General features: G+C 40.8%; 5 protein-coding genes across 8 annotated transcripts; 2 read left to right on the forward strand and 3 right to left on the reverse strand.

The window, feature by feature from the left end:
• Positions 1-33: 33 nt before the first annotated feature.
• On the reverse strand, positions 34-4423 carry asf1ba (anti-silencing function 1Ba histone chaperone). The gene is made up of 5 exons (XM_026164726.1): positions 4269-4423; positions 4005-4118; positions 3281-3396; positions 2972-3148; positions 34-794 (listed from the first exon to the last, which is right to left on the reverse strand). Exons 2-5 carry the CDS (start codon positions 4111-4113, stop codon positions 603-605), a joined length of 594 nt encoding a protein of 197 aa, XP_026020511.1. The 5' UTR covers positions 4114-4118; positions 4269-4423; the 3' UTR covers positions 34-602.
• A 5102-nt stretch (positions 4424-9525) lies between these two features.
• crb3a (crumbs homolog 3a) lies at positions 9526-16200 on the forward strand. Of its 4 annotated transcripts, none has more exons than XM_026164732.1 (5): positions 9526-9790; positions 10319-10406; positions 10682-10886; positions 13669-13715; positions 13797-16200. In XM_026164732.1, the coding sequence occupies exons 3-5, from the start codon at positions 10745-10747 to the stop codon at positions 14004-14006; spliced, it is 399 nt and encodes a 132-aa protein (XP_026020517.1). In that variant the 5' UTR covers positions 9526-9790; positions 10319-10406; positions 10682-10744; the 3' UTR covers positions 14007-16200. The 4 variants fall into 4 exon arrangements, with proteins under 4 accessions (XP_026020517.1, XP_026020518.1, XP_026020516.1 ...); XM_026164733.1 differs by having other exon boundaries at positions 9526-9777; XM_026164731.1 differs by lacking the exon at positions 9526-9790 and adding an exon at positions 9807-10231 and having other exon boundaries at positions 10319-10412.
• Positions 16201-16264: 64 nt separating this feature from the next.
• On the reverse strand, positions 16265-19044 carry tubb4bl (tubulin, beta 4B class IVb-like). The gene is made up of 4 exons (XM_026164727.1): positions 18856-19044; positions 17963-18071; positions 17723-17833; positions 16265-17632 (listed from the first exon to the last, which is right to left on the reverse strand). The coding sequence occupies exons 1-4, from the start codon at positions 18910-18912 to the stop codon at positions 16575-16577; spliced, it is 1335 nt and encodes a 444-aa protein (XP_026020512.1). The 5' UTR covers positions 18913-19044; the 3' UTR covers positions 16265-16574.
• A 1353-nt stretch (positions 19045-20397) lies between these two features.
• On the forward strand, positions 20398-23577 carry LOC113020619 (zinc-binding protein A33). The gene is made up of 6 exons (XM_026164728.1): positions 20398-21000; positions 21204-21299; positions 21390-21620; positions 21705-21727; positions 22053-22171; positions 22268-23577. The coding sequence occupies exons 1-6, from the start codon at positions 20608-20610 to the stop codon at positions 22804-22806; spliced, it is 1401 nt and encodes a 466-aa protein (XP_026020513.1). The 5' UTR covers positions 20398-20607; the 3' UTR covers positions 22807-23577.
• Positions 23578-24963: 1386 nt separating this feature from the next.
• LOC113020007 (G-protein coupled receptor 183-like) lies at positions 24964-27315 on the reverse strand. The gene has a single exon (XM_026163680.1). It carries the CDS (start codon positions 26097-26099, stop codon positions 25134-25136), a length of 966 nt encoding a protein of 321 aa, XP_026019465.1. The 5' UTR covers positions 26100-27315; the 3' UTR covers positions 24964-25133.

The raw sequence follows: 27315 nt of genomic DNA on the forward strand, positions 1-27315 counted from the left end.
CAAGTAATTATTAGAAACCCACTCATACAGATATAACAAATTCACCATTCTTTTATTTGGAACACAAAATTACAAAATAAAAGGAGGAAAAAAACCATGAAGCGATATAAGCCATACAAAACTCCACAGTCAAATGGGAAAAGTAAGTGTAAGTGCACTGTGAACACAAATACAATGGCAGATTATCAAACTGCAATTTAATTGCCTATTGCTTCAGTGCTGAAATCTTCATAAACAGGTACAAGTCCATTGTGCACCAAGAAAGGAAGTAAGGTGGATCATTCAACAGCTTTGTTACGTTTCAGTTCCGTTTTATCGCTTCATATTTGAGGTTTCCTGCAATATTGCTTTCAACACTGGAAAGAACTATCCAACTATAAATAACACTCATTCCAGTCAGACACTCATAATCTTCCTTGGAACAAGTGCTTGTTTGAAACCCAGGGTGAGAACTCATGTTTGAGAAGTCTCGGGAAAATAAAGGGCAGCTATAAGGCAGGGATGTGTACACATCCTTTATTCCCACTTGAATGTCCATAGGCATTGTTCAAAAGTAAGGTTTCGGGCTGTGAATCGTCACCTTTTTAGGGCAGGGGCCATCTTTATAAGCAGTCCATAGAGTTATCTGGGAGTACACCCAAAGGTGGGGCCTTGCCAGGGAGACAGGATGGCGGGAGCATGGAGTTTGAAGAAGGATCCACATTTTCACAGTCTTCCATTCGCTCTGTGCAGCCTTCCCAGTTTATATGGAATCTGGTGACACGTGGGTTTGAAGCTAGAATATTTCTCTGCAGCTGAAAAAGGAAAAACATAAAAATAAATTCTTTGCACAAGTTCTTTAGGAATACCTAACACAGCATCTTTAATAGAATCATTTGGACCACAATTTAAGGCAGTTTTATTTCATCTTCATCGTGTATTTGTGTTATTTCTGCATGTCAGTGTAAATAACATTAATATGACATTAATTAATGTTCATTATACTAGTGTACGCTAGTGTAACATTTAAGACCAAGTGTGATATTAGAAGTGTACATGAACATTAAAAACAAACAAAAAAAAACAAACAACTGTATCTGGCAGCATTTGAAAGTCTTTACCATTTACCCTGACTACTAATTGATTTTCTGTTAGCTCCAACATCAAAACAGGCACGCTGCTGGTGTAAATGCATCTGACTCCATGTGCTCTCTAGACTCAGGGCAGGAAAGAGTGAACCCAGTAGTACAAAGGCACAGTGTGGTATTTTTTTTCTTTCTTCACAATAGCTAATCACATAAACTCACACAGGAAACAAGAACTTTGCAACTCTAATCGGAGTAAGCTGTTTAGATATTTTTTTTGCATTTGTAAGTGAAAGGTTTTAATCACAGATGTCAGCCACCTTAAAAATTTGACACCTTCAATCAAAACCCTTTGCTATGACCACAAATCTCACAGTGGCACAGAATAAGCCACTGAAGGAATGTCATAATCGAACTTTCACAACGCTTTTTGTTCCAAAGTGCAAGCTTTGCTGAATTAAAGGCTTCAACTTCAGGGCTCCAGTAGTGCACCATGCTGCTCCATATGTATGGTAATAGTTGCAAAGCGTATCATATATTTCATTTTCAATTAGATATTTGATTAATTTCTGCATAAAAAAAAGTAGGGTTGATTTTTACAATAAAATCCCATTGAAGTTATCTGCAAATACAATGTAACTCTTGCACTAAGCTAATGTAGAACAACAACAAGTCTTCTTTGGCAAATGAGATGGTTCAATTTCGAGTCACTCAAAGTAGATAGTGTTCTTTTAAAATGTTAAAACACTGTCACTTGCTTCACAGGAAGTGTAGTTAGTCCTGTAAGGATCTCCAAAAACTACACATCTCTTGGGCAGGAAGGGAAAAGATAACCATTAAATGAGCGCAAATGAGCTGGAAATGTAGTCCAGACTGGTCCTACATGGAAGACTCATCAAAAGAAACCTTACCTGCAAACTTGTCATACAAGTCAGTAGTTGACTTATGCAAAAAAACGCCACACTTGTTTTGGAAACAACTGCTGTGGACATATTCATATTGAGCTTTATGGTAGCAAAGATATGTCTGTAGCAGTATTTTGTAATGAACAAAACACTATTAAAAATGGGTGTGGAAAAAAAAAATCTCCTTTAGGATCGTTTTTGCAGCACAGTAAATATTTCAGGAAATGGAGGAAATAATCGTAACAAAGAATCAGCAAAATCTTATTCAAAATGCAATTCAGGTTTAGAAAATAAAGGTTAAATGAGGCCAGCCTTTACAAAGTATACCAAAGCCTACCTATTTGAAGTAATGAAAGTCCAGTTTGTGTAAAAAGTCACTCTCCACTGACTTGAGCATTATCCAAAATATCTATGTAGATGTTAAACATTTTCTGTGTATAAAATAAACATCTGTGATTGACACAAGAGCAGGTGAAAACGCCAAAATGAAATCAGTACTGCCGTAGTATGCTTCTTGTAAACATTGGCACATTACCTCTGCAATAATTATGAAATAGTTTCCATTTTTGGAAATTCAATAATTAATAGTAAATTTTCATTTAATAACATCTGAAGAACTAGTCATTTTTGTTTATTTCTTCTTTCAATTACAACAAAAAATGTTGTAATCTCTGAGTGGTACCAAAAGACTTCAATATAACTGAGCGATGGTCTGCCTCCAGTGCATGCGTCACAATGAGTGATGCATTTCTCATCAAAATTTTCAACTGTCAACCTAACAGGCCAGTGAAATTCAGATTTATTTCCAAAAGGGACTAATTTTAGATTCTCAGGGTACTTAGGTCTACTTCAAATAGCCAAATGACCTGTGGTGGTTTTTAATTTGACTGCAATTATAAATGTTCAGTGGAAATAGGCCTTTACCGTGTAATTTACACCAATAACATTCAAAATAGACAGTCGTGGTAGCATTGCATCTCAGAAATCAGTCATGATCCTAACCTGTGTGTAGTCTGGCTTGATTGGAGGATTTTCACGCAGCTCTGGGTCTGTGTATTCGTTGTTCACATAGTAACCAATGCGAATGAACTCTTGGCTGCGGTACGTGCAGGTAATGAGCACTACTGTAACACCAACTGCATCGCTTTCAGGAATCAATCCAGTGTTTGGGGCATCCGCCTGATAAACAAGCAAGCAAACAAACAACAACAACAAAAAGCTATTAATATATGTGGAGCTCCACTGCTGTTGTGATTTGGTCAGATTAGTCACAAATAGTGACTACTTTTTCTGAGTGTCAATTAATTATACCTGAAACACAAACATGTGTCTCCCAGCAGGTACTGGGCCAACCAGCACCGAGTCGAGGATTTGGTCGTACTCTTCACTCTCTGCTGAGCCGACATAGATGATCTTCCACTCCAGGTCTATAAACAGGAAATATTACAATAGAGTGCTTCATTAGAAAAATATGATGTGACAAAAACATTATTTTTTTGTTAAAAAATGAGCCTGTTAAGCAAAGAACTGATCAGCTGATGAACAGATGTAAACATGTAGGTTAATGTGCACAATGGTTTTTAATATTTCAAAAGCTTTATAAATTCAGTTTGGTTGTGTGCTCGTACAAAGAATCTGTCCACATAAAGTTACACAAAGAAATGCAAAAAAAAACAAAACAAAATTTTAGATTTCCATCCTTGAATAGAGCTATATTTTGTTTACATTTTTACGCACAAACATTAAAACGTTGGCTAATTAGCACTGAACTTGTTTTTTTATCCCTTAATGGAAACAATAAGATTGCTTTACCATATTCATAAGTACCACAGGACGTGCGAGAAGCGTCCACTCTCCTTGTTATAGCTTTAAGCCATGCTGTTATGCAACTTTAATGTTATCTTTAAGCAACGTTACCCTTTACACTTCAACAAAAAGTAGTTAGCTACTACAGCTAATACTGTGTAGCTGTTAGCAGACTTATGTTGTAGCTTCACACAAGCGATAATGACAGCTGTTATGCAATGGTACCAACCTTCAGCAAGGTCCTCCATACACTCAAAGGTTATTTCAAACTGAAAGGGGTTTCCGAAAGGACTCGGGTTGTCTAGGACAGCCACATTCAACACCTGTACCTTCGCCATATTTTCTGGAGCGGTAAGAAAGGGGCAGTTTCCCGGGGAACCTTAAAAAGCAACACTCTCGCAACACAAGCGGTTACCACAATTATTATGGATCACACACCTGTGCTTTCACGAAACGCAGGCCTTACTTATAGGACTAGGCTCACACTACTCACCAAAACAATATTTCTATCATTCAATTGCTCATAAATCTGGGAATAAATTGCCGCTCTCCCGCCGCTTTGACTGTATTACCCAGGTTTCAGCGCGTCTACGGCAAGCTGTACACGCGTATGATGGAAACAGAGGAAAAGGGTGGCCTCGATCAAAAGGAAGGAAAAGTGCCTCTACTGACCCCTAGTTGCACAACTACCAAAGCCCGAACCCACAATAAACAAGCTACAGATTGATTATTGTTGTAATTATTTCAACCACAAACAAAGTAAATCAGGCTGGAAGTATTTCTGTAACGTGGCCTCAAGCTCTGATGTACCAACTCAGTGCCTGAGGCATTTTATTGGTGCTGTTAATGACTGCAGTTCATCATAAATGCTTGGGCAGGGAGGTGATGAAATTATCTAAAGTATCTAAACTTTATGGAGTCACACCCAGGATTGAGGAGTAGTGAGTTCGTGCCATTAAACTAACAGATTAAGTACATTTTGCAGGGTTTCATCTGCACCTATACCAGGTACCAGCATAGTGATTAAAGTGTTACATTTGAAACCCCTTTGAATGCAGAGAAAATCTAAATTTGTTTACAAAAAGACATGGCATTCATTGCAATCTCTATCCCCAGGTAGATTCTTTTAAGGACAGGTTTATAGCTACAGAGAAGCAGGGTCTTCAGTTCACTGGTGAAAAACATGAAATCTAGCTCTAATTTTTAAGCTTTGAATCTGAACTCGTAAAACTTGAATATGTGAGGTGTAGTCAGAAATCAGAACTATATACTATATATTCACACATTTTAAATAAGCTGTTGCATGCAGAATTTTAGAATGCCACAAAGCAATACTCTAATCCTCCCACTTGGCCCATACAAAATATTTAATTTTTTTAATAAAACAAAATTCACTGACATTTTTGCTGGCATGCAACTTTTTTTCCAGCTTGCAACCCCAATACTGAAAAGGATAAAAACAGAATGCAATTGCAAATACTTAAATTGAGAAAATGTAGCATTTTAAGAAAGATATTGGCTCATTTTGAGTTTGATAGCAGCAATATTTCTCAAAAGAAGTGGTACAGGGCCATGTTTACCCACATGCAGCAAACCCCTTATTTTAACAACAGTCCATAAACATCTGGAAACTGAGAAGACCAGCTGCTAGAATTTGGGGAGGCGAATGTTCAGCAGTCCTGAGTCTTCTTTGTACTCTTTGTAGTTCAATTTGGGTTTTTGTGTTTGGATTGTTTTTGTTTTGTTTTGTTTTGCGTCTGTCCATTTCCATGACCTTTGACCCAGAGAAATATTTCTGGATCTTGTTCACATGTGGCATCTTTTTTCCATGATAGAGCTTTAACCTTCATTTCTGGATGGTAAACTGTGGTCATGGCCATACCATGTTGAAGTGTTCCTGAGGCCATTTAGTGACTTCCATGATAGCAACATGCCTGATAGAAACATTTTAATATAGTGACACCCGAGGGCACAAACATTAGAGTTTTTCTGTTTTTTTCAGAGATTTCTCTAGATTCTCAGACTCTTCTGATGATGTTATGTACCGTAGGTGGTGAGAGATTCCAAGCCTTTAGGATTTGACATTGAGGAACATTATTCTGACATTGTTCAATTATTGTTTTTTGATTTTTTTGCAGATGGTTAAACCATCTGCCCATCTTTACTTCCGTGAAACTTTTTATACCCAGACATGTTCCTGACCTGTTGACAGTTAACATAATTAGATTTTTTGTTGTCCCCTTTCCAACTTGTGTGAGAGGTGTTGTTGCCATTAAAGTCAAAATAAGTTAACATTTTTCTTAAAATGGTACATTGCACGTGATATGTTTTATGTTCTGCTGTGAATAAAATACACATCATTGCATGCTTTTTTTTCTTTACATTTTACACAACGTCCTGACTTTTTCAAAACTAGGGTTTTATTTTAATATTTCAAGATTTATCTTCTTGAAATATGGTAGCGATATATATAGACATAAGGGTACACATTAATATAGATTGAAATAATAAAGACATTGCCTGCATGGGAGTATATGTTGCTCTAAAACCTCTGTATACCTTTCTGCATGTGTAAGCTTCCAATTCCAGTGGCATGAATGAACCTCCACACTATCAGACATGCAGGTTTTTGAACTGAGCGCTGATAACAAGTCAGATAAATATATAAATCTCCTTGACATTTTTACATTCTGCTATAGCGTATTAACTTCCAGTACATGGCAGTTTCATGTCTTCGCAGCAGTTTCACCAACACTGATTCCAGCCCAGAAAACATGGCCAAGTGCAACATTTAGACAGATGTTAAATCAAATACGTTGCTCTAAAAACAGTGTACCTTTTAAAATCATCATTGAATTGCTTCTCTCTTGCAGTTTTATAATGTATGTTATTAATTACTGGGCTGTCACTGTAGGTATTTATATCAGCTTACATAAACTATTAGGCTAATGAACTTGCTTACAGAAGCTTTCTTTAGTAAAATAAACTTCCTGATAAAACTAACAGTGAAATATATAACAGTGACTCCAATAAAAAAGATACTGTTTTACACGTAATGCTCATTTATTTGACAACAAACACACACACACAAAAAGGTGCTTGTTGCACCCTTTAGTGGTCACTACTAAATAAGTAGAAAACAAGACACCAGAAGAGCTATTTGTTCTTAATGTTTCTTCTACCGCCATATCTGGTCTGCAATCAGCCTAATGTCCAACCAAATTGTTAACGCAAATAATCTAATCAGTCAGTTAGCTCAGTGCATTTGACTTTGAACATGGCAAGCCTTGCTGCCAGCTTCTGAGAGTTTCAAAAACTGTTGATATGCTGGGATTTTTCTGCCCAACCACCTCTAGAGTTTACAGAGAATGGTCTCCAAAACAGAAAGTATTGAATGATGAGAGACTTCTTTAATCTCAAGCTGAGTCTCAGGGATAAAATGCCTAGTTGTTACCAGAGGTCAGAGGAGAACAGCCAGTCTGTTTCTAGCTGATGGGAACAGTCACTCAAATAGCCACCTGTTACTTGCTGAGACTGTGATTCACTCAGGCTCACCTAAATTGGATTCGATGAGTCTTGATTTCTGGTGAGACATTCAGATGGGTCACAGTGTGATGTGAAAAACATGAAAGAACCATATTAGCAGTTCAGGATGTCATGGTTGTGGGGTTGTTGAACGTCTGGTGTCCTGGTGCAGCCACAACAACCTGGTGCTGAATGCCCAGAAGACAGTGGAGATTATTGTGGACTTCAGGAAGCACACAGCTCCATTCCCCCCCATCATCCTGACTGACACCCCCATCACCTGTGTGGACTCATTCCGCTTCCTGGGTACCACCATCACCCAGGACCTGAAGTGGGAGCCCACCATCACCTCCGTCATCAAGAAAGCCCAGCAGAGGATGTACTTCCTGAGGCAGCTGAAGAAATTCAACCTGCCAACACGGACGATGATGCAATTCTACACTGCAATCATCGAGTCCATCCTCACCTCCTCCATCACCGTGTGGTACGCTGGAGCCACTATCAGGGACAAACAGAGACTGCAGCGTGTTGTGCGCTCTGCTGAGAAGGTGATTGGCTGCAGACTCCCATCTTTGCAGGACCTGTACACCTCCAGGACACTGCGGCGTGCAGCTCGGATCTCAGCTGACCCTTCTCACCCTGGATACAGTCTGTTTGACCTGCTCCCCTCTGGCAGGAGGCTCCGGTCCATTCGCACCAGAACCTCTCGCCATAAGAACAGTTTCTTCCCCTCTGCTGTTGGACACATGAACAATAACCACATGACTGTCCCCGCCACTAACACATGACCCTACGCTGTGTTCACTGTATCATTCCATGTTTGGCACTGATCACCACCTGCACTCATGCATATATCTTTCTACGTAGCACTTTTAATTCTTCTTCTTACTTTTATTTTTTCATGTCTATTTAAGCGCAATTTATGACAGTATGTTTGCACTGAAGCACCGCAGCAATTTCCTAATGTTGTAAACCTGCTCAACATTTGGCAATAAAACCCTTTCTGATTCTGATTCTGATATTTTCTTGGCACAGTTTAGGCCCCTTTGTGTCAACTGCAGCATCGTTTAACTACCACAGCCTACCTCAGTTTTATTACTGACCATGTCCATCTCTTTATGACCCTTGTTACGGCCCTAGCAGGGCCTCTTCTTGAAATTTCCCTTGTGTGGGTGTGGTCTTCTCTCTCCGCCTCCTCCTCTTTTGTTCCTCCCACCCTTCTGTCTCTTTTTCACTCCGCCCTCTTGCCACGACGCACCTGCTGTTCATTACCCCGTTTGGCACCTGGACCCAGTCAGCAATCACCTCTTTATTATATAGATTATATAGGCTGGGGAAGAACTGTGTGATGCAAGTGGTTTTTCCCTATGGCTCTACATTGTCTTTTTAGATGTTGGAAAAGTCCCAATGCGTGTTTGTCCTACCCGTGGTTTTAAGTTGAGTGAGTAGATGGGCATATATAGGCCTTGGAAATGTCTCACCGTGGTGAGGAGTTCAGTTGAGTGAGAAGTGGGAAGTGCCTCTTTGTGTTGTGGAGTTTTTTTTTTTTTTTTTTAGTTGTTTCCTTTGTTGTTTTTGATCTCTTCTTTTCTTTTTGGCCTTATTGATACAGCGACGTTGCTGACTCTTTGTGTTAAGATTATTTGCAATAAAACCATATTATATGCTAAACACCTCTGTCTGCTTTCCTTTTCATTCTGTTCTGGACCCATTTGTTACCGGCCACCACACTCGCAACTCGAAGAATTCCTTCGTGGGGACGTAACATGCCAGCAGGAAAACATGCCATGTTCCCAAGTGCAGATCATCTCAAACTGGTTGCTGGAACATGATAATGAGTTCACTGTACAGGAATGCCGTCTACAGATTCAACAGATCTCAATATCTCAATAGACCACTGGGATGAGGTGGGTTTGTGACTCAGTGCCACAAAGAATTAAGAAGGCCCAATCCTGTACTAGCAAAGTGTACCTAATAAAGTGCCCAGTGAGTGTATGTGCATGAAAAGACAGGGTTATGCCAGTAGTTAACTTTCTCATGCCTTATCTGTCCTTTCTTTAATAGATAAAACACTCTGAATCACATGTCAAACTGTGGTTACTGAACGTTATATTACTGAAACACTGTTGCAGATATTAGGCTACATACAAAATAGCAAGGGGCACCTCCTCAATGTGAGTCACTGCTGTACTATAAGAGTAATTTTCCACAGCAGGTCTGTGCTTTTCAGAAAACGCTTCAGTGCTCTTACAGAGTGTCCACACGAAACTCTGACTAGCACAGATTAGGCCCGAAGCAGACTACATTTTCTGTGCCCCTCTTAGTCTGAAAGGAGAGATTAGGAGAGGATTAGAGCCCACTGGACCAGCTGGCCTCCAAATTCATCCTTAAAATATCTCAGGAATGTCGATATCCTTTCTCCTGACGGGAACCGTAAAACCTGACGGAGGCGCTGTTTCATGCAACGCCATCAGCAGGTTGCTGCTGTAGGTAAGAGCTTCACAGGGAGTAAAAACTACGGCTAAAGTTGTGCAGATTGGAGCAAATAAGGCAAACCTGGCATCTTGTTATTATTATCATTATCGTTAATTTTTTAGAAACTGAATGAACTTTGGAAGGAATTTCTGAATATAAATATTATTGCATAAAGGTGATTAAAAGCTTTAAGGTCTGATTTTTTTTTTTCCTGATGGAAACAGGATAGATCGGCGCTGCTCTGCTTTAGCAAAGTGCGCATTTTATTCTACTTTGTACGCACAAAGGAGGTTCTGTTCGCCCCGCTGCAGGTAGATAACTGTGCTCAGGTATTGTAACACGAAACTCAACCACGTGACCAATGGCGAAGTGAGGAGTAGACGAGGGGGAAAAAAAGAGCTTTAGATGAAAGACCAACTCATAGGACAGCCGAGGATGTAGTCTCGGGTACTTCAGGTAGGCTTGTTCTGATAGAAGTCGGCTGAGGATGTTACCTGTACTTTTCACCCGACTCATATGTGTTGCGGTTTCATTTTTGACAAGGTGAGGCGGAAGCAGTTGACGCGTAAAGAATCAACCTGTTCGATGTTCCTCGTTTTGCCTCGACCATCTGGAAGCAGTCGGATGAAGGGTGTGTGTAAGTCTTTGAAAAGAATCACGTTACAGCATATTGTCATTTGATAGTGTAATGATGTTTTTTAGGAGGTGTTAGAGCTGTGTTCTTCTGTTAGGCCAGTAAAAATATTATTGCGCAGGTTTAGAGGTGATTCAACATCAGGCTGAATGTGACTCAGTAGTTGTGGTTTTCTCTGCCTGACTCAGCTTGCGATTAAAACAGTCTATCAGTGTCTGAGTGAACTGGAGAGGATATTTGCGTTTGCACTGCTGATAGTTGTGTGTCTTTAGCTGTTCAAATGGAGGCAGTAAATCCTCACGGCGGCTGTCTGTGAATGAAATGGACCCAAGCTGATGCCCCGACTGTACCAGTCTGCCCCCATTTGGCCCTGCTGGTCACGGGTAGAGATGGCAGCGTGCCTGGATGTGCTGACCATACCTGGAGCTGTGGTTGGGAGTGTTTTACTGCTGGTGCTGAGCAGTAATCCTGTGTGGGGTGAGTTGGAAGCCTTCCTCAGCACTCCCATACAAATAAGCCAGCCTTTTGACCACACCTGTGCACACGCACACATAAAAAACCTATTGCATCCTGTGATGACACATAAAAAAACTTAGGAAGCTTTGCTAAGAAACTGTGAAACATGTCAGCACTGCCTAATAACATAAGACTAAGATAAGAATTTATAGGAACAAGCTCCCCATTGAGTGGGAGTAATATACAAAAAAGCAATTTTAAAGATGTTGCGGTGCCGTGTAAACTAATGTCATGATTTAAAAATCATTTGAACTAGATTTTCACACGATACTGAACATCTCGCAGAGTCATTACAGCTAAAAAGGAGAGGTGTTTTGTACTATAAGTGCAGTACAAAACACAGTATATCTGATGGGTATAGTTACATTGGGGTGGGGGACTGTTGAGCCACTGGAATCTCCTATCAAACAAGAATGAGAGGAAATGTGATTTCAAAACTGCAGCAATTGTTCTCCTCAGTTCCCAGACATTTTAACTGGTAAATGAAGGTGATGCTACACAGTAAGACACAGACCCCTGTCCCACTGCTGTGAGAAACTGTTGCATTTGTCAGTTTGAATCCTACTTTAAGTTGTGAACATGGCTGCCCCCGTCTGTAACCTTTGTTATCAAGTCGTACCTTTGTCCTTGGCAAGTTTACTATTTACCCAAGCAAATGATTGACTCAGAAACTATGGGGAGGGCTTAAGTTTCCAAAACAAAACTTTCTCATTAACACGATTTTTTGAATGATGAACACACACACACAAAGAAACACAAAGAAACAAATAGATTTGAGTTGGGTTTTTTTCTCACATTTCAAAGTAGTGTGCTGTTTGACTCAGCTAATTGTGACTGCGGTATACCGTGCATTCCTGAGCTTCTCCTCCTCCCTATTCGCTCTGGTCAAGAAGCTCCAGTGGGGCTTTATGATGTAACTGAGTAATCACATGGCTGCTCACAGATGAAATGGCTGGTAGCGATACTGGAATGCTTACAAGTGTCAGGTGCTTAGAAAGTGGACGAGGTTGAAATGAACTTCTGCTTTACTGTGGTACTTCCTCTTATGTGCTTTTCATTACGCATGTATGTATAAGGGTAGATACAATCATGATAACATGTAGAAGCGATACACTTTTCCTCTTTTAGACATTATTTTTGACACTCATGTCTCTGTCGTGGTTCAAAAACAGTTTTGCACTTTACTAAGAAGCCAGCTTTTCAAGATCCTTTCACATTCCTGCATTCATCTGCATATGAATGTGTCAAACACTTTGGTTACATGTGAAAATTATTCTTCATTCTCACTGAGAGTTACATGAGTAGCTTTAAAAAAAAAAGAAAAAAAGTACGGTATTATACTTCTTTGCAAAGACTGGAACTTTCAAAAGTCTCCCCCAGTTGCCAGGAAACAGACTCATTACTTTAAATGTTATGAGTGCACATTCACACGTGCTTGTAAGTGGTTACTCTGAAAGTTTAAATGCATTTGCCAATTAAAATAAAAGATCTTATCTAAATACAGAGAGCCCCATAATATTTAAACACATTTTAATTATATACATCAGTTTACATACAAAATGGAGTTTTTAAATGATGATTTCATTTATTAAGAGAAAAAAGCTGTACAAACCTACATGGCTCTATGTTAAGAAATATTTTTAACTCATGAATTAACTGTGATTAAGCACTTTTTTTCTTGTGGGTGGGGGGGACTGAGTTTAGAGCCATTACTCAAAAATGGTGAAAACTTGGAAGAGGAGTGGTTGGCCTACAAAAATTACTCTAAGACCACATTGACAATTGACCCGCGAGCTCGCAGATTAACCCAGAACAACATCTAAAGAACTGCAGGCCTCTCTTGCCTCTGTTAAGGTCAGAGTTCATGATTCAACAATAAGAAAGACAAAAATGGGATCCATGGGAGAGTTCCAAGATGATAATCCACTGCTGACCGAAAAGAACACAAAGTCTCACATTTGTCAATAAAACATTTTGTTGATCCCCAAGACTTTTGGAAAAAATATTCTGTGGGCTGAGGGGAAAAATCACCAACAGTCAAACATGGTGAGGGTAGTGTGATGGTCTGGGCCTGCTTTGCTGCTTCAGGACCTCAACAGCATCTAATTGATGGATCCATTGATTTTACTCTTTACTGGAAAAACCTCAAAGGAGTCTATCCGACCGTCAGTTTGTTTGAAGCTCAACTTGGATTATGTAGCAGGACAATGATCCAAAACACAGCAGCAGGTTCACATCTGTATGACTCAATAAAACCAGAAAACAAAAACAAAATAAAGGTTTTGGAGCAGCCTAGCCAAAGTCCAGCCTTAAATCTGATTAAGATGCTTCAGCGTGACCTTGAACAGTGATGTTCCTGCTGAGAAACCCTACAATGTGGCTGAATCAAAAAAAAAAAATGCAAAGAAGAGTGAGCCAAAATTCCTCCACGGCAATGTGAAAGACTCAGTGCCAGTTACTGCAAACACTTGATTGCAGTTATTGCTGCCAAGGCTGGCACAGCCAGTTATTAGGTTTTGGGGGCCATTACTGTACACAGGGCTAGATAGGTTTGGATAACTTTTATAATCAATAAAATCACAATTTAAAAACTGCATTTTGTATTTACTTGGGTTATTTGTGTCTAATATTGAAAATTGTTTGAGGATTTGAAGCATAATAAATATGTTAAAACATTTTTTGGAAAGGGAACAAATACTGTTCCACTGATATAACATTCATTATGTTTCTGCTCCTTTCACAGGGAATATGACCTTAAGTGCAAGTGACACCCAATCTAATAACACTACAGTAAGTGACAAATATTTTCAAGAACAGTAAATAACTTTGGTATGTAATTAGACTTTAAGTGTTATATTATCCTGTTTGCAGGGACCCAACATCGCAGCCATTGTGGCCCCTACAGTCACCTTGGGAGTGCTGGCTATAGTCTCGGCTTTTCTCGTCTGGTTGTTCTGCGTGGTCAAAAAGAAGAGGCAGACCGAAGGGACGTACAGACCCAGCGCTGAGGAGCAGTCTGGTGCACGCAGCATTGCCGCACCGGATGCACTAAAATTACCAAAGGAGGAAAGACTCATTTGAGGTTTTGTGGAACACCTTGTAAGGACACAGGCTGCAAACACTTGCACAGCAGCCTTCCTGTGTGACGAGGCTCTCAGATTGGGGCTTGACCACTGAGAGAAAACTGTCTCCAGGTTTAAGAGAGGACAAAGAGAGATCTTTGAAACCGTACAACATGATGCATTTTCTTGCCGCTCCATTTCAACAAGCACTGAATTGTTCTTGCTTGGTAAGCCGAAGAGAAGCGCCCAAAGGGATTTTTCTCTGACTTTTAAGAACAACTGAACATTTCAAAGAGGTCTAAATGTTTATTCTGCACAAGTTAAAAAAACAAAAAGCTACAGTATTTTATCGCCACTAATGATTTTAGTTTAGCGACACTTCTTTTTGCCAGCTGCCTTAAGTCCTAATTACTTGCTGGATTTGATTCTGTCTAAAATTTCAATGCAAAATCTGCTGACCTTTAACCTCAAACTTTTTGCGTTTTTAGTCAATCGCATTTGAAAAGGAAAGAGTTTCTATTTATGAGTTTAATCAAAAGATCTTATCCTCGTGAAAACTAGTTTTTTACAAAGCTGCTCTGAGCTAAAAAAAGAAGTCAGGTTATAACTAGAAATCAGAAGCAACTGTTTACACTTGACATCTCTTTGAATAACAACACTAATTTAAAGACAGGCCATCAATAATTCACCAGATCATATGTATAGCACATAATTGACTGTAATCAAGTAGAGATGTTTTACAATGTCACCACGTGTTTATTTATGCATTTGTCAAATAACTGAATATTTGTTTAATATTTGTGTAATTAAACTTTACAAAGCATTTAAAGTCTCACGAGTCCTCCCCAGGTGGATCAGCAGCGGTGTTTATGTATAAAATCCCAGTAAAAATAGGATATAGGGTGCTGGTTTAGCTGGGTAGGTAGAGCAGGCGATCTATATGTTGTAGGTCTTTCCTTCTTCTGTCCACTGTCCTGTTACGCAAAAGGCTAAAAATAACAATAAGGAAATAGCACATGCCTGAAAAGGTTGAGCAGCGATGGAAAAAATGCAAACAAGTCCACAGCTATTGTATGTATTAGTGTACAGAGGCTGATGATAAAATAGCTATGCAGATAAGCATTTTCAGTAACCACAGAGTGTAAAGTTCAGGCTCTCGGTGTACATGAGAAAAGCACTGAAATGCTCGACTCGTTAGCCTGTAGTAAAAAAGTTGTTAACTGTATGATGCAAGGAAAATTCACAGGGTCACTTTTTTCATAATTTTTTTTAAATGAGCAGGTCTTTATGTCTTATTCCCCACACAAATGCGTATCCTGGTTTTCAGTGGCTTCTGCATGTAAATGACTCACGGAAACACGCAGTCATGTGACGTCAGCATTATCACTGCGAGGAAAGAAGGTTCCTCACATACAGGCAGATCAAGTTGGTTAGATTTCAAAGACTGGAAAAAAAGCTAGTGAGACACGTGTCGAAAGACCCCAGAACAACTGAATGACTTAGTTGAGTCAGAAATTGCAGTCTGAAAGAAGATGATCATTAGAACCTTGCACAGGAATGGACTCAGATGTTGTAGACCAAGAAAAACTCCATTTGTGTAAAAGAGACACCTTCAAGCCAGACTGAAGTATGCTACAGTAAGGACAACCTGGAGAAAGATTATGCATACTGGAAGCACATCCTTTGGTCAGATGAGATTAAACCCTTTTGGCCACAGAGCCACTGCTTACATTTGGAGAAAGAAAGGTAGAATTTAGAGACCAAAGAAACAGCATCCCAACAATGAAACACGGTGGTGGGAGTATTATGCTGTGTGGATGCTTCGATGTGTCTAGGACTGAGAATCTTGTCAAGGTGGAAGGACTCATGAAGAAAAAATGATATGGGAAGATTATGAAAGAAAACCTCAAGCAGTCAGAAATAAACAGAGTCTGGATGCAAGATATATCTTCCAACACTCCTGATCACCAAAGTGAATGTTACTGACTGTCCTACACTTGAATCTCATTGAAAATCTATGAAGTGAAGAACATTAAATCTGGAGAAGCTTGAGAGATTCACCAAACCATTATGTATATTTAGGATAATTCTCTTAAAGAAGTATACATCCGGCAGTGTATTAGTAAACATTGTGTAGCACAAGTCCTTGTAGCTATATGTTGTAGAATAGACTTGCTAACTAGGAGTTTTAATGCTGTAAGGTGAAGAGAAATCTTGGATCGCACGTCAAATTAATCAGTAAAAGAAAACAAACAAAAACCCCCAAAGAGGCATTAATTTGGCATTTAAATTAGATTTTATTCTTTCGCCAGTTTCAAGGCTTCACAGTTAAAATCACTTGCTTTTGACTTCGGCAAGGCAATGACAGGACAGATGTGAGGATGTCAGTAGTTCAGTGCATTCACGACATACAAAAACATTTGAACCAAAAACTTCACTAGCACCAGTTAACACCAATGTCTAACACTAGAGCAACAGTGATCTGTTCAAGTGTGGCGAACCATTCAATTCATGATGGGGGGGCGAGTGAAAAGGGGGGGTAATGGGCGAGGTGAAAGGAGCTCAGGGAGCCAGTTGCGCAGAGGTTTTATGCAACTTCCTCCTCTCCCTCTTCCTCGAACTCTCCTTCCTCAGCGGTGGCATCCTGGTACTGCTGATACTCGGACACCAAGTCGTTCATGTTGCTCTCGGCTTCGGTGAACTCCATCTCATCCATACCTTCGCCCGTGTACCAGTGGAGGAAGGCCTTACGACGGAACATGGCGGTGAACTGCTCGGAGATGCGCTTGAACAGCTCCTGGATGGCGGTGCTGTTGCCAATGAAAGTGGCGGCCATTTTGAGGCCACGGGGTGGGATGTCACAGACGGCGGTCTTCACATTGTTCGGGATCCATTCGACAAAGTAGCTGCTGTTCTTGTTCTGCACATTCAGCATCTGCTCATCCACCTCCTTCATGGACATGCGACCTCTAAAGACTGCGGCCACGGTCAGGTAGCGGCCGTGGCGTGGGTCGCAGGCAGCCATCATGTTCTTGGCATCGAACATCTGCTGAGTGAGCTCAGGCACAGACAGTGAGCGATACTGCTGGCTGCCCCTGCTGGTGAGCGGGGCGAACCCTGGCATGAAGAAGTGCAGACGGGGGAAGGGCACCATGTTGACGGCTAGTTTGCGGAGATCGGCGTTGAGCTGGCCAGGGAAACGCAGACAGGTGGTCACCCCGCTCATGGTGGCGGACACCAAATGGTTGAGATCTCCGTAGGTTGGAGTGGTGAGTTTGAGCGTGCGGAAGCAGATGTCATAGAGGGCTTCATTGTCAATACAGTAGGTTTCATCTGTGTTCTCTACCAGCTGGTGGACAGAGAGGGTGGCGTTGTAAGGCTCCACCACGGTGTCAGACACTTTGGGGGAAGGCACCACGCTAAAGGTGTTCATGATGCGATCGGGGTACTCCTCGCGAATCTTGCTAATCAGCAGGGTGCCCATGCCGGAGCCAGTGCCTCCGCCCAGAGAGTGAGTGAGCTGGAAGCCCTGGAGGCAATCGCAGCTCTCAGCCTCTTTCCTCACTACATCCAGAACAGAGTCCACCAGCTCTGCTCCCTCAGTGTAGTGGCCCTTGGCCCAGTTATTTCCAGCTCCACTCTGGCCTGTAGTCAAAAATATTCCAATTTATAATGTAAGATGCACAGGAAAGACATAGCATAGTATGCTCGATTAACAAAATTCACCCAGCTTACCAAAGACAAAGTTGTCTGGTCTGAAGATCTGTCCAAAGGGACCAGACCTCACCGAATCCATCGTTCCAGGCTCCAGATCCACCAGGATGGCTCGTGGAACGTATTTTCCACCTAAACCAGTCAAAAGTGAATGAACAATATAATTCCTTGTAATTTTAAGAGGCACGCTGGATGTGATGTAAAACAGAGATATGTATGCGAATCAGTCTGTACGGCAGCAGAGGTGAATCTGCAACCAACCTGTGGCCTCATTGTAGTAGACGCTGATCCTGTCTAGCTGCAGGTCGCTGTCTCCATGGTAGGTACCGGTGGGATCAATGCCGTGCTCATCGCTAATCACCTCCCAGAACTGAAACAAAACAAGCGTGGTAGGAGAGGAAGGTGGGATGCAAGTTCATTCCAGTTACGTATTTGCTGATATACTTTTAATTACATTTCTAGAAAGCTTAGTGTGTATTTCTGGTGCATGTAGAGTCAAAAGAGCAGTCTATTAGTCTGATCTGGCAGATGGCAATAATCTGAAAAGTAAAAACGTCTTTGGTGCCATATAGCCAACAAGATTAATTATACTAAAGATATAATCCATGCCAGTGTTAAAATGATAATACTGCAGTTTGATTCAGTTTAAATTTAGACATTTTTTTTCAGAAGCAAGTGGCTGGAAAAGAATCAGGCAAAAATAGGTCATAAATATGGAGGGGGAGGGGCGGCTGCTCCTACATCTACAATAAGGTTTCATTACTATTCCAGTCAATCGCTGATATACTCGCATGGGAAATTCGACAAAAATGTGGCGATATTAAATGCGAGTTATGCATGGAATTATTAAAGCATAAAGTCGCATAAATCTTAATTTCTTAATTTCTCCTGCATATACCAGTGCATGAATCAGTCTTGTCCTCGGTGTGAAACCCTGCACGGAATGCCAATGAGCAAATCGTCTGTGGATTGATTCTCCCTCTCTCTGGAATGTAATGAGCTTTAAGAAGAAAATACGCCGCACAGAGTTTGTTCTAGAGAATTTCTGGAAGATGGATTAGGGGAGCTCCTCTGAGTGCCTGCATGACAGCCGGCACACGGCTCACCGGATTGAAAAAAACCGAAATAGAGCAAAAGAAATCAGAAAGAAATACCTTGGCTCCAATCTGGTTTCCGCACTGGCCGGCCTGCAAGTGCACAATTTCGCGCATTTTGGACAGGTGGGTAAGAGGACGGTCGAGTAGGAGACGGGAATCTGAGCAGAGGAGATTCACAGGATGATGGCTCCTGCAGTCGATCGTCCGGGATTTTGTTGCACCGCCTCTAAGACCGTCTACTGGGCTGAAACGGTGGTGCAACTTGACGTCATCGCCATGGCAACCAAAGACTGGAGGAGAGAGGGAGGAACCAAAAGCGGTGGAAATGGCGGATAGGATGCGAGGAAGCTGCATCAGGTGTCAATAGGTCGTCTCGTTATTCTCACGGACTCAGTGACCCCACACCCCAAAAAAAAAATATTCACATGAAACAACACCAGTCATCCAGCTGCCTTAAAGTGATATGTAGAGACTATTTGGTACTTTTGAACGCATTAACTTGATGTTATCCCCCCCCCCTTCCCCAAAAAAAAAGGTAAAAAAAAGCCACATCATGATTCCCTCCATAATATCAGTGCTTGACCCATTTCTGTCTGACCCAGGATGGCTTTTGCCGTGCTTATTTTTATCTTCATCTCGTGTGGCTGAATATGTTTCTGGAACACAATTCATGGTTTGCACACAAGAAGTAAAGAGGAAAAGCAGAAACATTCACGTCAGTCTGAGGCCTTACATGTCTGACGTTTTAATATTAGTAAATATGTAAGCCTGTGGCCTTATGAAAATGCACCAACACAGTGCAGGCATTATTGAAAAAAAGAAAGCCAGTTTTTTAAAGTTGCAGTTACATTTTGCACAGGATATCATGGCTACCTGTTTATATATAAAGATCCTTTCATTTTGTTATACATTGGATACATCTAAAGCTTCTTACAGAATAATTGCTGCCTTCTCCTCAGACTTAAACCGTACTAAAAGTACGATTTCAGATGAAATGCTGTCTGCATTTAATCTATTTTTGGCTGCCACCTATTTTATATTCTGCCCATCTTGAGCTGCGCACCTTTTTCTTTTTTCTTTTTGAAGATCGTAAAAGGTGTCTCTTTTATCATTTTGTACCCAGCACGTTAATTTTCACAAGTCTTAAAATGTGGCCTGCTGTCGTTGCTGACGGCAGGTTTAGCTTGTTTGTGTCGAAACTCAACAGCTACAAGAGCTAAGCCTTACTATGAATGGAAACATGGGGAATGAGGAGCCACTCAGTTCACCGATGTATGAGTTTGGATGTTGTTTTTTCCCCTTTTTTTACAGTTTGATTTTTTTTTAAACTTCCCAGTCTGTAATTGAATGGTGAGTTTTTAAGTATGCAGATTAAGGCCAGGTAAAAACAAAGGTTTGCTGGTGGGATGGGCTGTCAACGCTAAAACAGTCACATCCTGAATGATTACATTCCAGACCTGCTCTGAGTTACCAGCTACCCTCCACCATTCTTCAACAACTAGCCAATGGGGCTTTATTTCCTGCTTTCCAGCTATGCTGCATGCAGGCTCTTTCTTTTTTTTCAGCTGCTGCATGATTCATGTTACTCCCACAGTAGACATGCACAGGAAAAACAGCATTTGGAACTTCATGTCAAGAACAATAGTTAAGCTGTCCATACGCTTTAAGGCTTTCTGGGGACAAGTTTAATTAGGTGTGATAATGCTACTATGTTGTTGCTGTTTACCGTGGAGTCATTAAGGACTTAAACTCGAGGACTTGTTGGTTGGAGTTGTGGATTTATTCTATATACGTGACGAGCTCTTGGCCATGTCACTCCCAGAGGAGGATCTTACGTGCCCAGTGTGCTGTGACATTTTCACAGACCCTGTTCTGTTGTCATGCAGTCACAGCTTTTGCAGGGGCTGTCTAAAACATTGCTGGGACACAGGGATACGAGAGTGTCCAGTTTGTAGGAAAAAAGCTTCAAAGTGCAACCCTCCATGCAACTTGGCGCTAAAAAATGTTTGCGAGGCTGTTCTTCAGGTCAGGAGGCTGAGCTCAGTGGAAGGGGAAGACAAGGTGAACTGCAATCTTCATGGAGAGAAGCTGAAACTCTTCTGCCTCAATGACAAACAGCCCATCTGCGTGGTGTGTCAGTCGTCCAAACTGCACAAGACCCACGACTGCTCGCCTATAGATGAGGCACTGCTGGACTGCAAGGTGAGGGAGACAAACATAGCTATTGGTTATCTTAACAAATTCTGCAGTTTGCTTTTAAGGTAACACCTTATGGTAGAATGCTGCTCCACAAGTCAGGCCTGAATGTAATGCACCCTTTCAGGGATTAACTCAGATCTGCAGTACCTAAAGTACTTTACACATTAAATTTGGTGTCTGTTGACTGAGGCCTGCTTTACTTCCAGGACGAACTTGCTTTATCCCTCAAGAGCCTGCAAGAAAAGCTGGACAACCTCAAAAGAATTAACATGCCGTCCAATAACACACTAATGTGCATCAAGGTAACCTGTGATGAGCTGACAGATGTTTCATATTTGTCAGGAAAATATGCCCGACCTAATAAAAGAGCTTGTGATAATCCCCCCCCACAGAGTCAGGCGCTGGAGACACAGAAAATGATCAAGAACCATTTTGAGCAGCTGCATCAAGTCCTCTACCACGAAGAGTCGGCTAGATTAGCTGCTGTGAAAAAAGAGGAAGAAGAAAAGATAGCAGGGATGAAGGAGAAAATGAAAGAGCTTTCAGCTGAGGTGACGTGTCTTACGGAGACCATCGCCATCATACAGGAACAGCTGAAAGAAGACGATATGGTTTTGTTGAAGGTTTGTGTTGTCCAATTTGAAGCTTATCTCCTTATTGTTTGCAAAAAGCCTCTGCCTTAACATGTTTTTTTTTCTCTCCCCCAGAATTTTAAAGACACACAAGACCGGTAGGTTTATTAAAAGGCAAACAAAAATGTGTGCAAAATATGTAATTACCTATTAATGGTCTGTGTCATTTTTTTCTTTTTCTTTTTTTTTACATGAGTAGAGTGTAAAATGTTAAGTTTAATGGGATCTGTTCAGACTTGATTGGTATACATTCAGTTTTTGCTAAGCACATTTATCTTAATCATTAATACTTGAATAAATAAACCTTTGATTTGATATATGTCAGTTGCATTTTACCCCCAAGTTATTGTTTCATGTTTACTGAGATGAAGAATAATTTCAGTGTCACATATCCTCAGTGTAAGACATTTGTTGTTATCACAGATGTAAAAGCATAGTGCTTGGTTCAGAGAACATGTCTGGGCTGCTGATTGATGTGACTAAACACCTCTACAACCTCAAGTACAGAGTCTGGGAAAAAATCCTGGACCATGTTGATTATAGTAAGTATACCTAAATATTATTATTCGCTTTTACCTAAGAATTGCACAACAAAATATTAATAGATCATTGTTTTTGGCACATTTCCTGTCTTTTAGCTCCCATAACCTTAGATCCAAACACAGCACACCCTTGCCTCATCCTGTCTGACGATCTCACTTCCCTGCACTACTCAAAGCAGCCCAGTGTATGTCCTGACAACCCAGAGCGCTTCCATATGAGCGCTGAAGTGGTAGGCATGACCGCACTAGGCTCAGGAAGTCACCACTGGGTTGTGGAAACAGGAAGTAATCATGACTGGCTCCTGGGTGTTGCCTCCATGTCTGTACCGAGAAACACAGAGATCTCTGCCCGGCCCAAGAATGGCTTCTGGACTTTATGTTTCCGGGATGGAGACCTGAGAGCAATGACCTCCCCACCCAGCCTGCTGACAGTTTCTAGAACACCTAAGCAGGTCAAAGTTCAGCTCGATTACAACAAGGGAACGGTGTCATTTTTTGACGCCACTGACAACACACTCTTATATGCATTTACACACTCCTTCACTGAACCTTTATTTCCATATTTTTATACACAGAGCAGTCATCCATTGCGAATACTGCCAGAGAGGGTACTTGTCACAATGTTGCGGCAATAAGTGGACGACTCATTTATTCTTTATCAAGCGAGAAAATGTAATCCCGGGATGAAATGAATGTCAAACTATCAAAGTGGGGAGGAGTGACCTGCTGTAATGTTACCACTGAAGCAGTCATTTTACTGTAATGGGAATATTGCTCCTTCTTCAGGCTTGATGTATACTCACTGGACACTATATCAGGTACACCTTGCTAGTACAATGTCGGACCTCCTTTGGACTTCAGAACTGCCCTAATTCTTTGTGACACAGATTCGACAAAGTGCTGGAAATATTTCTCAGAGATTTTGGTCTATGGTGACACAATAGTGTCACAGTTGTTGCAGGTTTGTCATCTGTGATTCAAATCTCCTGTTCCAACCTCATCCAAAAGGTGCTCTGTTGGATTGAGATCTGGTGACTGTGGAGCTAATCTGAATACAGTGACCTCACTGTCATAAAACCCAATTTAAGAGTATTTGAACTTTGTAATATGCTGTAATATCCTGTTGGAATTGGCCATCAGCAGATGGGTACACTTTGGTCATAAAGCCCTTTGAGCGCTCCAGTAGAGTAGAAGTGCATTATATGAGAACCAGTCCATTTACCATAAAGGGATGGACATGGTCAGCAACAATACTCAAGTGGGCTGTGGCATTTTAACAGTATAAAGTGTGCCAAGAATATTCCCCACTGAACCGTTGAGACAATGCAGGATGGACCCATGCTTTCATCTTATATTAAATTCAGATCCAACCATGTGGATGTTGCATTAAAAGTCAAAACTCATCAGACCAGGGATCATTTTTCCAATTTTCTATTGTCCAGTTTTGTTCAGCCTGTATGAACTTTAGCCTCAGTTTCCTGTTTTTAGCTGACAGGACCTAATGCAGTCTTCTGCTGCTGTAGCCCATCTAATGTGTGATTCTTTGAGTTGCTGCTTTGAACTGAGAGGAAAGGCTTACTGATGCAATATAATCCCTTTTCTTTTGGACCATTCTCTTTAAACTCCAGAGATGGTTGTGTGGAAAATTCCCATTAGATCAGCAGTTTCTAAAATACTCACAATATCCCATCTGGCACCAACAGCAATCCCACGTTCAAAGTCACTTAAATCCTTTCTAATTCTGATGCTCAAGTTGAACTTCAGTAGGATGTCTCAACCATGCCTACCTACCCAAATGTATTGAACTGCTGCCATTTGATTGGCTGATTATATATTTACTTTAGCAAGCAGCTGAACAGGTGTACCTAACAAAATGTTCATTGACTGTATGTGCAACAAAAGCTAGAAGCTGGTTAGCTTAGGACAAAGATGGAAATTTCTACCCTATCTTTATCTAATGTACAAACATAATATATTTTGGTTAATTGATTTAGTTCAAAACCACAAGTATGAGAGTAACTAATAACTTTACAGGGGTAAGTAGTGTGGAATAATAACTTTCCAGAGACCCCATTAGCTCCTTGTTATAAAAACCCTTTTAAAATGATGAACTGTAAACTTTACAATCACGCTTTATGTTGGGATTTAAAGAGGATGATATAGCAGGTCTTAATTATAGGTTATAGAGGTGTTGGAAGACAGATTTAGTTGTTAAGATGGCTTTTTCAATTGGTTTGTATGCCATGTCTGCTTTATACATTTGAGCATGGCATGAATGTTCACTCAGTAGGAAAGCAAATATAGATCTGTATAAAACACATTTAACTACATTTAATAAAATCATATGTAGTGTTTTTTCCCTGTAGTGGTGCAGCTGAGTTTTTGGTGTGTGGCAAACACTAACCCTTGTTAAAAACTCACTGTTTGACTTATTCATTCATTATTATGTTGGAGAGGTATGTGGGGAATGTATACACCCCGTCCTGCACCATGCACCTTGAGAAAGACATCACACATGAAACAGATAGATGCTCCTTTTGCTATCAGTATGATGCTGATTGGGATTCTGAGCCTAAATGTCCTCACAACCTCACCACAGTCACTGGTCCACACATTCACTGGAAGGATAAAGTTTATTGATGTATTTTGTCCTCACGGTGGCGCCAAAACACAATCAAATAGTTCACATGTTCCTCGTAGAAATTCATCACATTATGAAAACATGAAATTAAAATGCTTATAATTTTAACATTGTCTACTAGTTGTTGATTAATTATTGATTCAATCTTCGATACAGATTTCTTTCACTGATTATGAAAAAAATGCATTCAAGTAAAACGTAAACTGTGAAAAAACAAACAAACAAAGCAGGACTTTACACTCAGGATTTGACTCTCACAGTTGCAGACAATTATTTTTCATAAATTTTAATATGTGTGTTATATTTTTATATTTTGTGAATCTAAGCAGGTGGGTTTTGCTCCTGTGGATTCTGGTTCTTCTCTGCGTTGAAACAGGAAGTAATCTTTTTAATGCAGGCGTCAGAGAGGAAAGGCACCTTCTCTAGACGAGACAAGTAGACAAGGGGCTGGATTGTGCTGCTGATGTTCAGAAAGGCAAAACCCGCGGGCTGCACGTAGCAGCGAAACACATCAGGTGAGTAGTAGTCCTCAAATGGAAACAGAGCAACAAGTGGCAGGTAGTTGAACACGATGATACACAGGATAGAGAGCACCATCTTGAAGGCCTTCTTTTTCATGGGGTGCATTGCATCTTTCCCTGCACCGGTGGACTTCTTCAGTGCCCACAGGATGCTTGCGTTACACACCACCATCCAAGTAAATGTTGCCAGTACCTCACCGGTGAACAACTTTTCAAAGTTGGGGAGTCCTCCCACCATCTTGGCTGCTGAGTAGGCAAAGGTGAGGCAGAGCACCAGCACTGAGAGGCCTAACCTGTACTTGAAGTGTTTAAGTTGCCCAAAAGCGATTGGAAAGAGTACAGCTACAAAGCGATCCAAGCAGATGCAGGAGAGGAACAACGGACCGCTGGTGTCTTTCACGCCAAAGGAGAACTTAATGGCTGACCACACCTCTTTGAGCTGCCAGAGGTAGACATTAAGAAAGCTCACAGTCGTCATTGCACCAAAGTAGGCATCCATGAAGGCCAAGCAGCCCAAGAATATGTCTGAAGTGGAGGGCTCTTTGCGATTGTGGATGAGAATAGCAATGACGAGTAAGTTGGCCGGGATACCCACAATTACATTGATGCACTGCATGGCCAGGTCAAAGAGAATGGCCTCTATCAGGTTTTCGCACCCATCAACAGCACTGAAGGATGTTGCCGTGCTGTTTATGAATGCTGTGGTATTGAGAGGCAGCTGGGTCAGGATGGATGTTGAGCTGAGTGATGAATCATTTGTGTCCATGTTTGTGCTACCACAAGAATCAGCAGTCTGATGGGAGAGGAGCGAGAAGGATTATTGAGCTACTTCTGACCAGTCGTAGAAAACAGCAGCTGATACCACTGAAGCCATGCAATTAAAGTGTTTCAATTTCTTTTAAATTAGTGAAGCCACAGCCTGTCTGTTAATTAGAATCCCTGCTTCTGATCTGCTGAGATTCATCTTACAAGTAGAGATAAAGTAGCTCCAGAGACAGTAAAAACATGTCATAAACACCGTCAGGGCTTCTCCTTATCTGTTATCATGTTATTGTGTCTGTGCGGACTCTCCTCTGGGAAACGTGACTCCCCCTAGGAACATGTAACTCACTTAAGAGAGTCATTCTAAAAGCACCACCCTTTCACAGAAGGATAAAAAGGGCAGTGATTGCCAAATTAAAATGGAAAAGGTCATATTCTGTTCAAGATTATTGTAAGTAATGTCAGTGGGAATTTGGTCATTTCTGGGAGCTTTTAAAAGCCCATTTCTGACATTTAGCTCATCTTTAAGCTAATTTCAAAAAAGAAGGATGATAACTTGGAAAATGAATTTTATCAAAGGTGGACTGATGGAATAAAAACATTCATAAGCCACAAGCTTAGGTTCTCCGTCTTTGGGTCCTACAAGAAGATTTTTGATTTTTCTTCTGCAGTTTTTTTTGATGAATATCAGGTTTTGTTCTGGGCTTCGGGAATGTTTGCAGCAGCTCGTAGTCAGCTTGATTTGAACAATGTGAATGTTTTGTTTCAAATGGAGTACACCTGAGCTACCTCAAGTAATGGACTATAATAAGCCAGAGGCTGTGACTGTTTCTTGCCATCAAGGGAACTGTTCTGCTATAATACAGATCTTTCTTGAGCTCTGTTCCTTAGTGGGCGATGTTTCTGAGGTGCTTCTGCTGCAGGCCACAAACACTCCGGTGGGACTAATCACGGGAGGAGTAATCTTTGGCAAAGATGCTCGTCCCTGGAAATGTCACATCTAATCAATTGTATTTTTCTTTGGGCAATCACTGGAAAATGAAGTCTATATTACAGAATTTACAAAGAACACATTTCTGAGGGTTTAATCAGGTGTGGATCACAGCACTGTACTGATGTTGATTTGCATTTTTAAAATTCTGATGAGGTGATTTTTGCTGATTATTGTATTGCACTGCATCCAATAATGCATGAAAGCAAAGGCTATTAAATATTTGATT

Source organism: Astatotilapia calliptera, chromosome 4 (genome assembly GCF_900246225.1).
Source record: "Astatotilapia calliptera chromosome 4, fAstCal1.2, whole genome shotgun sequence".
NCBI classification, from domain to species: Eukaryota; Metazoa; Chordata; class Actinopteri; order Cichliformes; family Cichlidae; genus Astatotilapia; species Astatotilapia calliptera.

Coding starts and splice junctions, on each gene's coding strand:
- asf1ba (XM_026164726.1), bottom strand. CDS start 4,113: ATGGCGAAGGTACAGGTGTTGAATGTGGCTGTCCTAGACAACCCGAGT. Junction 3,397..4,004: donor TATGGAGGACCTTGCTGAAG/GTTGGTACCATT, acceptor TCCTGTTTATAG/ACCTGGAGTGGAAGATCATC. Junction 3,149..3,280: donor GACACATGTTTGTGTTTCAG/GTATAATTAATT, acceptor CTTGTTTATCAG/GCGGATGCCCCAAACACTGG.
- crb3a (XM_026164732.1), top strand. CDS start 10,745: ATGCCCCGACTGTACCAGTCTGCCCCCATTTGGCCCTGCTGGTCACGG. Junction 10,887..13,668: donor GAGCAGTAATCCTGTGTGGG/GTGAGTTGGAAG, acceptor CTCCTTTCACAG/GGAATATGACCTTAAGTGCA. Junction 13,716..13,796: donor CCCAATCTAATAACACTACA/GTAAGTGACAAA, acceptor TCCTGTTTGCAG/GGACCCAACATCGCAGCCAT.
- tubb4bl (XM_026164727.1), bottom strand. CDS start 18,912: ATGCGCGAAATTGTGCACTTGCAGGCCGGCCAGTGCGGAAACCAGATT. Junction 18,072..18,855: donor GAAACCAGATTGGAGCCAAG/GTATTTCTTTCT, acceptor GTTTTGTTTCAG/TTCTGGGAGGTGATTAGCGA. Junction 17,633..17,722: donor ACCAGACAACTTTGTCTTTG/GTAAGCTGGGTG, acceptor TTTTGACTACAG/GCCAGAGTGGAGCTGGAAAT.
- LOC113020619 (XM_026164728.1), top strand. CDS start 20,608: ATGTCACTCCCAGAGGAGGATCTTACGTGCCCAGTGTGCTGTGACATT. Junction 21,300..21,389: donor ACACACTAATGTGCATCAAG/GTAACCTGTGAT, acceptor CCCCCCCCACAG/AGTCAGGCGCTGGAGACACA. Junction 22,172..22,267: donor CCTGGACCATGTTGATTATA/GTAAGTATACCT, acceptor CCTGTCTTTTAG/CTCCCATAACCTTAGATCCA.
- LOC113020007 (XM_026163680.1), bottom strand. CDS start 26,099: ATGGACACAAATGATTCATCACTCAGCTCAACATCCATCCTGACCCAG.